The 14,894-nt window shown below is 41.2% G+C and overlaps 3 protein-coding genes across 3 annotated transcripts; 2 read left to right on the plus strand and 1 right to left on the minus strand.

Moving 5' to 3' along the window:
- Positions 1-648: 648 nt before the first annotated feature.
- LOC141838221 (adenine/guanine permease AZG2-like) lies at positions 649-2,297 on the minus strand. The gene has a single exon (XM_074725631.1). The coding sequence runs from the start codon at positions 2,295-2,297 to the stop codon at positions 657-659; it is 1,641 nt and encodes a 546-aa protein (XP_074581732.1). The 3' UTR covers positions 649-656.
- A 2,312-nt stretch (positions 2,298-4,609) lies between these two features.
- LOC141838222 (lysine histidine transporter 2-like) lies at positions 4,610-6,194 on the plus strand. The gene is made up of 6 exons (XM_074725632.1): positions 4,610-4,677; positions 4,750-5,527; positions 5,608-5,713; positions 5,795-5,886; positions 5,962-6,030; positions 6,096-6,194. Exons 1-6 carry the CDS (start codon positions 4,625-4,627, stop codon positions 6,192-6,194), a joined length of 1,197 nt encoding a protein of 398 aa, XP_074581733.1. The 5' UTR covers positions 4,610-4,624.
- A 1,160-nt stretch (positions 6,195-7,354) lies between these two features.
- Positions 7,355-14,829, plus strand: LOC141838339 (dehydrogenase FPY6). Its single transcript, XM_074725781.1, has 12 exons — positions 7,355-7,507; positions 7,595-7,735; positions 8,653-8,701; positions 8,904-8,921; positions 10,966-11,081; positions 11,152-11,265; positions 11,783-11,833; positions 12,865-12,953; positions 13,036-13,096; positions 13,265-13,342; positions 14,006-14,116; positions 14,545-14,829. The coding sequence occupies exons 1-12, from the start codon at positions 7,355-7,357 to the stop codon at positions 14,674-14,676; spliced, it is 1,113 nt and encodes a 370-aa protein (XP_074581882.1). The 3' UTR covers positions 14,677-14,829.
- Positions 14,830-14,894: the final 65 nt, after the last annotated feature.

Genomic DNA, 14,894 nt, shown 5'->3' on the forward strand with positions numbered 1-14,894 from the left:
GAAATGCTTGCTTGAGCTTCAAAGTCCACCTAGTTCCTGCCGACCGCACTAGCCTCGTTTCGGGATATTGCACGTCATTGTCATGGTAAGCAGCCATCAGAGGTTAAATGGTGGGTCTGTTCAGTCTGAAATATTATTCGTTTTCATCGATGGTGAGTAAAAGATATTTTCAAAAGAACATGGACATGGTTGCTACTACTTCTGACTACAAACTTCGTGTGTTGGAACTGGGACACAAGTTTTTGGGTCAGATTCTCAATTCTGATTCAATCATGATATATGTGAAGATAACCTTTTTTATTTCGGTTTTGGAGAAAGTGTTTTGCCTTGCTTCGTTCCCTCTTCTTGTAACCTCCGGAGGAAACGAGGAAACGGTGAGTCTCATCTTCTCGTAACGTTTTCTGATTCTTCTTCAAACTTTTGAGCAATGCTTTTGATGCATGATGGACGAGAAAACGTCAAGATCAAACTTGAATGATTCTGTTTCGAGAACTAGCCAACTTTCGGTGCATTTTGTAATCAATTATATGTTTTTTTAGTCGAGATGTGATCGATTACATTTGGATGATAAAGGCTCTTACAGTTAAAGCTTGATCTTAGAATTTTAATCGTCAATAATAAAATAATAATAATAAGAAAAATTTGGGAAATTTTAATCAAACGGAAGAAGTAGCGGTTTCTGCAATGTTCTGTTTTGTAGCCGTAATTTGATCGCCGTGATCCGCCGGCTCGGCGGTCGTATTCTTCCTGCAGCTCTGGGCCCATGCGTAGACCGCCGCAACGCCGTCGGAGAGGTGGAGCGCGATGTGCGTTCCGACGCCGGCGATGATTCCGTACGCGATCGAGTAGGTGAGCGGCATCAGGATCATGGTGAGGAACGCCGGCACCGCCTCCTTGGCCTCCGCCCAGTCCACGTCGCGCGCCACCCGCATCATCATCGCCCCCACGAGCACTAGCGACGGCCCCACCGCCCACGGCGGTACGTTCGTGAGCAGCGGCGCGAAGAAGAGCGCGCCGGCGAAAAGCGCGGCTACCGCGATCGCCGTCACGCCTGTCCGCCCGCCCTCCCGCAGCCCCGCAGTGGACTCGATGTACGTAGTCACGGTGGTGGTCCCCAGCGCCGCCCCCACGATGGTGGCGCCCGCGTCGACTGCGAACGCCCGGTACTCTCCCTCGAACCCGCCCTCGCCGTCCGCGAACCCACCGTACTCCGCCATCGAGCACATCGACCCCGTCGTGTCGAGGATGTCGACGTAGAGCAGCGTTGCCACGGCCAGCCAGACTTCCTTCCGGAAGAAGCCGGCGAAGTTGATCCGCCCGGCGGTGGTCTCGATGATGTGGAAGTCGACGATCTTCTTGAAGTAGTCGAAATTGGAGTTCCCCTGCTCGGTGTCGGGAAAGGCCGTGACGGCGGTGCCGCGGATCCAGGAGACGAGGGTGACGAAGACGATGCCGTAGATGGTGCCGCCCTTGACGTCGCGGGCGAGGCACATGGCGGCGAGGAGGAAACCGGCAGCGCCGAGCCAGAATGTCAGGCTGTGCAGTACGCCGCCGAGGCACTCACCGGTGGCGGGGTCGGTGCGCGAGCAGGCGGCGAGGGTGACGAGGGTGGAGGGGCTGGGACCCACCAGGCCGACGCCAACCTGATTCTGGAGGCCGGTGAAGGCGAGGAACAGGCCGATGCCAGCGGCGGAGGCCAGGCGGATGGATCTGGGGATGAGGCGCGCGATCTGGGCTCGGAGGCCGAGCAGGGAGAGGCCGAGGAAGATGCAGCCTTCGAGAAAGACAGCGGCGAGGGCGGTTTCGTAGGGCACGCGGCCGGAGCCGTGGAAGCCCACCATGTTGTAGGCGAAGTATGCGTTGGCGCCCATCCCGGGGGCTAGCGCCAGTGGGAGGTTCGCCACCGCGCCCATGGCGAAGCTGCCGACGACCGCAGCGGCGGCCGTGGCCACCACGAGGTCGTTCTTCGTCCGCGCCAGGCATCGCTGGTACCCCGGGTTACCGTCGAACTTGCACTCGGGGCCGGGTGCCAGGCCCGCGGTGGCGGAGGAGTTGGTGTGGGCCAGCGGCGTGCAGTCCCGGACGGTGCATGGACCGCCGGAGTCGGTGAGGATGGCGGCGTTGACTGAAACGATGTAGACCATGGTAAGAAAGGTGGCGACGCCAGCGCGGAGTTCTCTAGTGAAGGAGCTGTCGCGGGCGTCGACCTTGAAGTAGCGACCGGCGGCGCTGTCGGCGAAGGCGCGGTTGAGGGCAGCCTCAGCGCGCCGCCACGATCTCATGCGTCCTCCTCCCATGACTGCGTGGCTCCTTAAGCACTAATGATCTACTATATATATATAAAAGCTGAGTTCAGAGTTAGAACACCCACTCCGTTTCGGCGCCCCATTTTTAGCAATGGTTGGTCGGTAAGCCCGCTTTAAATATATAAAAACATAAAATAAAATCCTGGAAAATTAAAATACATATTCCAATATTAATTGCTATAATGTACAAAAATAAATATATAAACTATTATTATAGAAGTTATATAATATTGTTGTCAACTATAATATTATAGTAATCATTAATTAATTATTAGAACTAATTTAATTAAATTTAAATAATCTTATCAAATCATTTTTTTTATAAAAGTCTTTTATTTATAAATATTTTAATTATTTGTAGCTGTTATAATAATATTGGAATAAAGATATTTTTAAAATAAAAAATATCAGGGAGCCAGATTCCAGCACCAGTTTGCTGGGTTGTTGAGATTTTTTAGGCAAATAAGGCAACAAAGATTGAATCAAATTTGTTGTGATGGATGAGAAGATGATGAGTGTATCAGAGGGTAGTTATGAGAGGATCACAGAATATTAACTAAGATACATTAGCTAAATCAGAGAAGGTTACCAACAAGTATCTGTTGTCATGCTATAATACTAGCTCTGTATTTTCTTATACTAAATATATCCTTCCTCCCATGCTATTTTAATAATTATGACGGTGAGCGAGCACGGGTCGCATTTCCTACACAACACACCTTAGCGCGACCCGTTCAGACCTGATTATCTGATCGAAATCCGCTATCCGGCTACCGTCGGCACCGACTCGGTCGCAATAGCGCGTTGATCGCGGTCGAGGAGGTCAGCGATAGCTGGACGGGACGACGGCAACGACAGTGGATCAGGAAGTCGCACATGGGTCGCGCACGGATTTATCGGAAACAGGCCAGATAACAATCTCGTGTATATATATATATATATTATACTTATTAAAAAAATCACATGAAATACTTTTATATAATTTTTTGGTGCCCGAATGGCTATAATTTAGGGCGACTTCCATTGCGAATTTCTCGTGCGCAACATAACACGACTCATATATATGCGGGTCACAATTATTTTTTTTAATTTTAAAGGTTGCAAAATTTTATTTTTTAAGCAAATATTTTTTTACCTATTAATTTCCCTCTTTTATCCATTAATTTCTTTATTATCTTACTTATTAATTTATTTTTTGACCAACAAAATAAATTAAAAAATTACCTGGAGAAAAAAATAAAATATCTTTACTTCTTTAAAGATTCTGTTTTATCTATTTATAAAATAAACGATAAGAAAAAAATCTTTTTCAAAAAATAAATTATTACAAAGATAATTTTTAACTTTATCAAATATATACTATCAATATACATAATTATTATATATATAAATCTAATTTAATTTTAAATCGATCAAAATAAATATAAATTAAATATAATTTAAACTTACTTTTCAATTAATTTAAGTCGACTTTTACTAAATTTATCAAATTTAAATTCAACATTCAAACTCTTAAATATAACTCAATAACAATAAGTATTTAAACAATTAAATAATAATATACATATTTTTAATTAATATATTATATATTTAAAATATATATTTTTAAAATATCTATATTTGTATAATAGAATTAGTAATTTTTGAAAGTTGTGAATCAAATAAAATTGAATTAATATTATGTTTGCTTTTTTAAATTTTCACTGTACAATTTAATCGATGAATGGAAGTTATTCAACGGTCCTAACACAAATAAAATCACAAATTAAGAATTATGTTCAAAATAAAACAAAGTATTATTAAAATATTATCGTTCAAAAGTTCAAGTTCTCAAATATAAAAGATATTTTAGAATTGTAAATTCTGTTTGAATTGAACATTTCAACCTCCTACGTGGCGCCTGCGCGCGGCCCCTGGCGGTTGGTCCCTGTGAGCCAGCCGCGGCGCCGAAATCGTAATCGTTCCGCGCCTTTCGGAGAACCTGTCGGCACGCGACGATTTCAGCCTGAAATATGGCAAGATTAAGAATCTGCTAACGTCCAGATTCTAACCGCTTCGATCGAGAAAGTTTATCTGAAAAAAAGAGAGAAAGTTTATCTGAAAAAAAAAACGATATTAAAAGCTATAAAAAGGCGCCGAGATCACAGAACAAATCCATCTCTGTCGTCTGAATAATGGCGGAGCACGACGATGATCAACAGCGGGCGGCAGCGGCGGCGGCAGGGCATGAGAAGCAAAACGCCATCAATGATTGGCTTCCGATCACCGCCTCTCGGAACGCCAAGTGGTGGTACTCCGCCTTCCACAACATCACCGCCATGGTCGGCGCCGGCGTCCTCAGTCTCCCGTTCGCTTTGTCGGAGCTCGGATGGTAATGATATCCGATTGGATCACAAAAAAATTTCATCTTTTTCAATACAATTCTCAAAACACTAAAATGCAGGGGACCTGGCATCGCCATACTCGTGACATCGTGGGTCATCACTCTGTACACCCTTTGGCAAATGGTGGAGATGCACGAGATGGTTCCCGGCAAGCGGTTCGACCGCTACCACGAGCTCGGGCAGCACGTGTTCGGCGAAAAGCTCGGGCTCTGGATCATCGTCCCGCAGCAGCTCATCGTCGAGGTGGGCGGCAACATCGTGTACATGGTCACCGGCGGCAAGTCACTACGGAAGTTCCACTCACTCGTCTGCCCTAATGGCAACGACATCAAGCTTTCCTACTTCATCATGATCTTTGCCTCCGTGCAATTGGTGCTCGCTCAGCTTCCCAACATGAATTCCATCTCCGGTATCTCCTTGGCCGCCGCAGTCATGTCCCTCAGTTACTCGACCATCGCCTGGGTTGCATCAGCAAAGAAAGGGCAGCAACCGAACGTAGACTTCAGCTACAGGTCTACGACCAAAGTAGGAGTTTTCTTCAACTTCCTTAGCGCGCTAGGAGTCATCGGCTTCTCCTACGCGGGGCACAACGTCGTTCTCGAGATTCAGGCGACCATACCTTCCACCCCCGAAAAGCCTTCAAAGAAGCCGATGTGGAAGGGCGTCGTCATCGCGTATCTCGTCGTCGCTATTTGCTACTTTCCGGTGGCCATCCTCGGATACTGGACGTTCGGCAACGCCGTCGACGACGATGTTCTAATAACACTCCAGAGGCCGACCTGGTTGATCGCAGCTGCTAACCTATTTGTCGTGATCCATGTCATCGGAAGTTACCAGGTAATAACTCATGATCATTCGACGATCAGTAGCGTACGTGATCCATCTTCGTGAATAACTGAACTTGTCGCTGCATGCAGATCTTTGCCATGGGCGTATTCGACATGCTAGAGACAGCGCTCGTGACGAAGTTTCGCCTTCCACCTGGAATCGCACTTCGCCTGGTTGCTCGGAGTCTCTACGTCGGTAAGCCGCCGCCGCCTTCGCTGCATGCATTTTTCTCATCGGATTATTGTTTCTCACTGAAACACGTACGCTTGCTTGCAGCGTTCACAATGTTCGTCGCCATCGCCGTTCCCTTCTTCGGTGGCTTGCTTGCATTCTTCGGAGGCTTTGCATTTGCCCCGACAACTTATTTCGTAAGTAACTCAAACTATGCATTCATCTGCATGCATTCAAACAAACCTCACCTGAAAAGTGTTGAACATTCACAGATCCCCTGCATCATGTGGCTAACTCTCTACAAGCCCAAAAGGTTCAGCTTATCTTGGATGGCAAACTGGGTAAGTTCTGACTTCGTATACTCGAAAACACACTCAAAAGACTCATGTTTCTGATGGTTTTGCAGATCTGCATCGTTTTCGGAGTGTTGCTGATGTTCCTGTCGTCTATCGGAGGCTTGAGGTCGATCATATTGAGTGCCAAGAACTACCAGTTCTTCTCCTGAGCTCGGCAGTGGACTTTCTGAAGTCGTGCTCATTAGTGCCATCTGAATTATACCATTAGATTGCTTCTTAGTCATCTTAGTGCAACTGCACATTCTGTACGATGAAACATAAAAATGTTTGATGCCCTTTCTTAGATTACATTGGAAAGCGTATGAATTTAATCTTAGATTGCACTTTTTCGTCAAATTTCTATCCCTCCTTGCTTCCCTCTTCCCTTTTCCTTGGAAGCATTCACCAATTAGTTTCAGGTAGAGAGAGGGACAGTCGAACAAAGAAAATCGTGTCAGACGTTAACGAAGAACATCACGATCGTCTTCTTTTGAGTCATTGATCGTTGCAAAGAGTGATTGGAATGGCAGTTCAGTTTTATCGATCTCGACTCTAAAGGATTGGAGCTCCTTGTGTTCATCTTTTCTCTGTTTTTGTTAATTCTATGAGATTAGATCATTTCTTCGAATGTTATGGGATTCGCAGATGCATTGGACATCGTATTGCTTGTTGATTTCCATCATGAATTAGAGACCGAAGAGTCTTTTTGAAGAAGTAATTAGAAACAGAGAGAGAGAGAGAAGAAGGATGGCGTCTGCATCACACAATCCATCCAAGAAGGCAACCCGCAACTCGGAGGAGGCGGCGTTTCCGGCGGCGATCAAAGCGCGAGCGGGCAGACAGTGAAGTTTGCGAACCGGACATCGAGCGGCCGCTACGTGAGCCTGTCCAGGGAGGACATCGACATGTCCGGAGAAATTGCGGGGGACTGCAGACTACACCGTGCACATACCACCGACGCTCGACAACCAACCGATGGACGGACCGACGGAGGCGGCGTGCCACGGAGAACGAGGCGTCGAAGAAGATGATTTTTTCGATGAGCCCTTACATTGTTGTTAATTCTCATTTTTACCCTCGTATTTCTTTATATTATTATTTGTCCTCGAACTTTTATTACGTTGTCAAGTATACGGATGGACCTATCAGATCTGAGATCGTAAACCCAGCTGCTTCGTCCGCTCCATTTCCGGCCGCCCAGATCTGCCGTCGACGGACACTGCCTTTGCATCTGAAACGCTCCCTCTGCCGTCGGCGATTTCTCGCTGCTTCATCCATCGTATGCTTTGATACTTCGCCTTTGGCGATTTAGGCTAAAGAAGTTTTTACAATGATGCATCCAGGGAAAATGATTGATCCAGATGTAGCGCTTCCGCAGATTGCGATATTAGGTGCGGGAATCTTTGTTCGCACACAGTATATCCCTAGGCTGAAGGAAATAGCGGATCGCGTGATTGTTAAATCAATTTGGAGTCGCAGTGAGGTATGCGAACTGATTTATCTTCAAAGCATTTTGTTATTGTTAGTTTTGAATCGCCATCCTCCTCACACTATAGGGCATCCTATGTAGGAATCTGCTAAAGCTGCTTCAGAACTTGCCCGAGATTTTGCACCGAACATTGAATACAAATGGGGTGATTCTGGGCTTGAAGATATTATTCAGGACAGTTCCATTACTGCCGTTGCGGTAGTCCTTGCTGCCCAAGTTCAGGTTTGAGTCCAAAGTTGGTGCCTTGGTACAATAAACTGACATTTTTCCTGGATTACAACAAAATCTCTAGGAAAATTCATTGCCCTTCTAAGATATGTAGCCAATATAAGGTTAGAGACCCTGGAGTGAGCTCTAAAGGTGACCTAGATATCACCAATATATATGGGATTCCCTATTTTAAGAATCTGCATTTGGATTCGAACCAGAATATCATGGTTATGGCATTCGAAATTTCTTTATTATTGGTTTGATTTGGGTACTGTAGTAGTATAAACTTCCTAAACAATTAAGCCATATTAAGCTTCATTCTGCTTAATTGCCTATGAACTATAGTATAGAACTAATCCACGAGTGTATTACTTGTTCTATTCACCAAGCCCAAATTGAACCGCTCTTGAACATTTTAGGATTAATTTCAGTTTGTTACTGAAAATTATCTTATCTAGTTTTGCCCCTCAAAATTTCAAATATATCAATTTAGAGCTAGACTTCAGTGCATCATTTCAAATTTTTCTTCCAAAGCATCCTAAACCATTAACTAGAATTTTTGTAATATAGAATGTTTTGGTTGATTAAAGCAGGTGCTAAATTGTCAGACTTGGAACTCCAGGGACCAAACTGAAACTACTAATTGATAAAACATTTCTTAACCTTGAATCTATATAGAATGGCAATCTGATCTACAGCAACAACAGAACGACTCACATAGTCAACCCTTTAGATATATTGTACTTTCTTATTTGATGTGTCAATTCCAATATTGTTCTCATCATGGATCGTTAAATGCTCTTCAATTCCCTCTTTACATCTATCTTACTGTTTTCTATACAAGTAACTTGAAGCTTATTTATATTAGTGGGGTGTTTATCATCCAAAAATAATCATGTATAGTAAAGTTAAGATAACTAAACTTGCAGATTGAAGTTTCCCTAAAGGTGTTGAGAGCAGGAAAGCATGTTATTCAAGGTACTAAAAGTTTGCTTTTATCTTTCCAATTAAAAAGACAACTCAGCCTCTTACTTGAAAGGCTCATTGTAAGAGCATTTCAACTTATATGTGCTTGGGATCCATCAAGTTTCACTTTTCTTCTCTAGTATTTGAGATTAGTTTTTACCTGATACTTTTCAATTTCTCCTGTGATCTGCGGCTTACAACTTGGTGGGCAAAGAGAAACCTGCTGCTGGATGTAAGTACCTGGCATCCTCAATCCTGTATCATGCATCCAAATTTGTACATATGTTGCTAAAAGTTATTTGTGGTTCTTGGGCCTCCTGTCTAACGTTTTGAATAGCAACATGGAAACTTTTATTTTTTCGAGCTAAACTCAAAAACTGCCTTATTTGTTTTCTTTCTTACACATTTGTCCCTGATGATATGGGTATATTACTCCTTACTGTATTTGTATTTCATTTTTTTCTTTCTTTTTTTGCATTACTATATTGCACTTATAATATTTTTTCGTGTAGATGTATCTTGTATCTCATAACCTCATTTAACAAAAGAGTTATAAGCATGTGTCGAATTTTGAGATAGGAAATATTCTATTGCATCTCATTATTAGACAAATGTTACATTGAATGCATATGTACTCATGATAAACTCTAAACCTAGAAGTGGGACTAAACTCCCTATGCCAATAACATATTAATCTAATACCTCAAATACTACCCCTCGAGCTAGAGTTTATATACTATCTATATCTAGTTTGTTACTTAAGCTAGAGCAACTCTCATAAATATAAAAGGATAATACTGCATGAAGGCAAAAAAGAAAAAAAAAAGCCATTGGAGTGTAAGTCAATCAGGTCATGAGCAAAGGCTGATATGGCAATGCTCACATTTACCTAAAGCTTCGGATCAAGTTGCAAACAAAACTTGGTAGTGGTGATGCTCATCCATGTGGATCGCGGTTAAGCTGTCAGTTTGTGAGCTGAGGCTTGTATTGGTGATGTTACATCCTTTGCAAGTTCATGCAGTGAGTGAAGGTAGCTGGTTGTGTTGCTAGTAGAGGCTAGTAATGGTGGTGATCCTCTCCTCCTAGTTTTGATATTGCTTCCAGATATTCAAAGAGAGAATCATTGCTGTTCTCTAATCCATGGGGGTTTTCTAGGCCTTCTAGGTGAGCAGGTGGTGCTCAACCTCTTAAAGGGAGAGGAGGATGCTGTTGGGGAAACAATGAAGGATCTTCAAAGGGCAAAAGTCCCCATAGAAGAAATTGCACGAGGGAGTTTCATGCATTTGAGGAGACTAATCGAGCAATGGGATTGCTGGTGAGGTTGCACAAAGGAGGTCAAGTGTTAGAGGATCCGACACTGCTCCTGATGTTTGTTTCTGTTGGAATGTGTGGAATCAAGAATGACAGTTGGCAGACATGTGAAAGCAGAAGCAAGATTCTCATGTAGATGGCATTAGCTCACATGGATGAGAGAAAAGGGGGGATAGAAAGGATTATGGAATACCTCTATGGAAAATTCTAACAGTCAAAAGGTTATTATGATTCTATGTAGAATTTGGGGAGACGAATGAGACAACCATTACATGGGTACGAGTATATATAGACTCCTGTGAATTCTATAAGTACCAACGTTGCACTATACTCCCTTGACTAACAATCCTGTATTCTCTAACAATATGTATTTCCATCAAATTGTAGTTATGATAAATTAGTTACTTCATCCTGTTTTAGACTGTCAAAGAATTTTTTTACTTTGGTTACTTCATCCTGCTTCTGAATGTCTAAGAAGTTATTCTCCTCTTTAGTGTTCCAACTTGCTCTTGTTCAGGATAAATCATACTTTTTCTGAATTATGAAGCAATAAAATAAAATAAAAATCTTAGTGCTTGCAAATTTAAGGCACTTTATTTTGTACATTCCGGTGATACATTTCATTTTATTTTTCAGTTAATGTGATCCTAATACATTTCATTTTATTTTTCAGTTAATGTGACCTTATTTATTCTCTTTTTCTTCTCATAGTTAAAGTGGTTGGCACCTGCTGTAATAAGTTACAATATAACAGAATCAATTTATTTTGTGCTTCTATCACAACTCATTATTCATTTTTACCATCACATGAAAAGTTATAGACCTGCCAATATGTTTCATATGTTATGAAAGAACCTTGAAGTTTTGGCAAGAATGTTCTTTGCAGTCTCCTGTTCTGCCATACTCTCTTAGCTTCTTTAGAGACAACATTCATTTGTCATTTAAACAATTATTTGAATCTTCAGCTGTTAGTGAGGCAGAGGCAGCACTATCATCCTACAATTCTTTTTGCAATGACCTCCCTCGCCAACCTGTTTGGGCTCTGGCTGAGAATTATCGCTTTGAACCTGCATTTGTTGAGGTACCTACTTTTGAAATTACTGCATTCTTTATAAGGCCTAGTTAAACACATTCTAACCTTAGTTGTACAGTCCAGAAAATTGTTGAATAGCATTGGTGATATGATGCACGTCCAAGTCATCATTGAAGGATCAATGAACAGTAAAAATCCCTACTTCTCAAGTTCCTGGCGGCGAAATTTTACTGTAAGTGAAGAGTTAATTGGGATAGCCATGAAACTGGACTGTAAACAGATGGTTTAAAGCATCCTGCGGACACTCACTGACAATGCGAATTTGGTCCTACTGATTACACTCAATATTATGTATCTGCTATTTATTTTTGTTATAAATGTCACAAAAAAAGACTCATTTTGATCCTACTAGTTCCAGAAGTGGGTAGTTGGAGCATTGCAGAATGGTAAGGTACTAGTACAGACGATACATAACTAAAAAAAGTAGGATAAGTCAATGAAGGTATGATAACCTGAATCCTTTTTTTTGTTTGTTTGAATGGGAACTTGGGATGATAAACTGAGTTATGGCTTATGCCAGGATGACAATAGTCATACTTCAGAAACAAGTTACTCATTTTTGTGTTTTGTATCTCTTAAACTATGTTTTAGTTAAACCAAGCCATGTATACTCACAAGTTTAATTGATGATAAAAATCGTACACGTTGGAATATCATAGCTTCATCTTTTACTTTTCTCACACTTACAGGGAGGCTTCATTCTGGATATGGGTGTACACTTTATTGCAGGATTGAGAATGGTGAGGTCAATTCTGTTTTAGTAGATTTTGACAATTTTATGTTTGGACGTCAATTTTACTGCAACTTACAAGCCAAGACAGCTGTTGCCTGGCCTCTGAATATGGATTCGGATACCACACCAAACCCAATCTATTGGTGATAACATACTAGTCCAATACAGTTGAGAAAAACCAAAAAAAATCTTACTATTTTCTAGGCATACCATTTGGTACAACTCAGTACGCCATTTGGTTTTCTATTAGATACCATCCAATCCATTATCAGAATTGGTGTTTGCTTGTGGATTGACCAACCTAATAGAAATTGGCTCTGAAACTCGCATTGAGATTGGCAAGTTGTTCTATGGTGCTGTTTTAAAATGTCATTTCACTGAAGACCAAAGACCGCTTAGGATTCTGCGTTCACTCGGTTCTCTAAATAAAGGGAGAGAAGTCGCGCGAGGTCGAGGGTATCCCGATAGGCATATTTCGACTACCATATATAAGGGCAGATCTTTCCCAATATATAGTAAGGGTTGAATATAAATTGCATAGCAGAGGAGTGAAATTGCGTAGCAGAGGAGTGAAATTGCGTAGCAGAGTCGATTGGATTAGTCGTAAATAGCCTTTGAGGCTATTTATCTCCTCTGCTACGCAGAGGAGTTAAATTACATAATTTACTATATTTTTGGGGAGTGAAATTGCCCTAATATAGTAGTAAATTGAGGAGTGAAATTGCATAGCAGAGTCGATCGGATTAGTCGTAAAATAAATAAATTCCCAATATATAGTAAGGGCCGACGACTCCTTTGGTCGGGCCCGCGGTCTTAGGCTGCCTAAGATCTGGAATGAAAGTGCACTTTTAACGAAAGTACGGGAATCAAAAGCCCAGGAGAAAAAGGATAAAGAGTTATGAGCCTGAGTGTGATCCAAGAAGCCAAGGAGGCACTTTTTTTTGTCCCCTGAGCAAGAGTTCGATAGTTAGGTAACTTCTGTTAAATAAATGAGAAGTCTTGTAATTCTAAGAATCATTTCAGCATTTTGCTTTATAGATTGTTGGGTGTGAGATCAACATGGTATCTGCCATTACTCGTCATGTGGATATGACTCTGCCTCCACCTGATAATATATGCTCTCTCTTGTGAGTTTATGCTGCTTAGAGTTTCAATTAAGTTTCTAAAATATAGTTGCCATCTTTTTATTCTTAATATTTGCACATGTAGCCAATTGGAAAATGGGTGTGCGGGGGTATTTGTAATGGCAGTGAACTCAACCTCTCCAAAGGTAAGTAGAGCAATCACTTCTAAATTTCTTAACAAATATGTATCATGAGGTAGAAGTGCTTGTGTAATAATGTTGCAGCAATACTGGATAATGCATGTTATCTTATGTTCTTAAGGGACAACTTTTATTTTAAACTCATCCAACCGCACTGTTTCCTTTGTTCCATAGATATATTGGCGTATTGATGGTTCTAAAGGAGCATTGCAAATTGAGCGTGATATTGACAATGGTCGTCATGGCTATTTGGTATGATAATGGAAATAAGACTCATTTGTATCTCTTACCAATTCATTGAGGATGTAAAATGCTTATGTTTATTGACACGTCATATACTTAGAAGAACTTTCTATTTTAGGTTGTAATTCATAGTAGTTCTTGCTTGCTTTTTTTATTTTTTCTAGCGTGCAAATTTCTTTTATTATATTTGCAACTTTAGGAGTTTCATTATAGACCTCAACTTGTCTGCGTGGTTTAGGCAGTCAAGTGTATTCCTTGCTAGTCCTGTAAAAAGAAATTGTATTATTCCTGTAAAAAAGAATAGAAGACAGCCTACAGTTACTTGGATTAAGAGTGCATATGCTCCCAAATGTAGCCTAGCAAATGCTCCCATGGAGTTTCTTGTTTTCTACTTCTATTACTTGCTCTACTCTCAATTTTGGAAGAGACATCCATGGCTTAAACTCTTTCTTGGTTTCGTACCGTCTCCCTAGCTTGCTATTTATAGATGTTGGATGTTTTTACTGGATTTCTAAGTACCACATACTGTTTGCTCCAACATTCTCATCTTCAATCATTAAATCAACTTATATATTTGCCTTTAGCACGCCCATTTTTTATTGTGAAAAAGAACTGCATTTGGTAAATTCTATATAATGTTGAATAATATTAATTACTAGCTGTCATCTGCAGGTACGCTTCTATACAGCAGGTGGCCATTGTCAAAGTACTTTTTATCCTTTCTCTGGAGTAAATGAGGAGTTGAAGTCATTTATTTCAGATGTTTTACAAACCAATAACAAAGTATGGGATCCTTTTTTTTCTTTATCACTTAAGAAATGTAGCTTTTCCTCCCTTCTCATACTCCAAGTTGATCTATATTTATGAATTTTCATATCCTTTTTCGGCTGTTTCCCTGCATTTATTACTCATAAATCTATACGCTGCAAAAGTTTGTGCCTAAAATGATTGTTTAGGGTTTAGGGTTTACCATCTGAAGGCTGACTTAGTGAACTTTTTACACTTTATGCTTTTTGAAGTTCATTAGTTCTGATTGAGAAACATTTTCTTTTCCTATTTTATCTTGCTATCAATTTTACCTTGCTACCAACCTCATAGCATGAGTGCGATCTTAAATTACTTGCAAATGTGCTATTGTGCTTCAAGTCTTTGTCATTTGTTTTTTTTTCTCAGTAGTGCCGGTTAGTTAATCACCTCTCATTCTTTCTCAGGAGGGCTCATCTAGCCATAACCCCGAAGCTCGTAGTTCATATATCGAAGGGGCACGCGATGTTGCAGTGCTGGAAGCCATGCTTGAATCAAGCATGAAACAAGGAAATCCTGTCCATGTGAAAAGGCTATGACTAACTTGTGTTCAAGAGTCTTTTCAAGAAAAATAAAATCTTCATATGCCACTGCATATCGAAGAGGAGGATTTCTTTTGATACTTTAGGTTTATCCTGGAGTAAAATGTGTAATGGGCATAATAACTGATGTTATTTGTTATTCTTTCATCTCCTCTTGGTGAAGATTTTAAACTATTATTTCGTCGAGCCATCTAGGGAGCTCAGATCAGTGAGAA

The sequence above is a fragment of the Curcuma longa genome, chromosome 11 (assembly GCF_044706935.1).
Source record: "Curcuma longa cultivar G26 ecotype Majalengka, Jawa Barat chromosome 11, ITB_CL_G26_1.1, whole genome shotgun sequence".
Lineage (NCBI taxonomy): Eukaryota > Viridiplantae > Streptophyta > Magnoliopsida > Zingiberales > Zingiberaceae > Curcuma > Curcuma longa.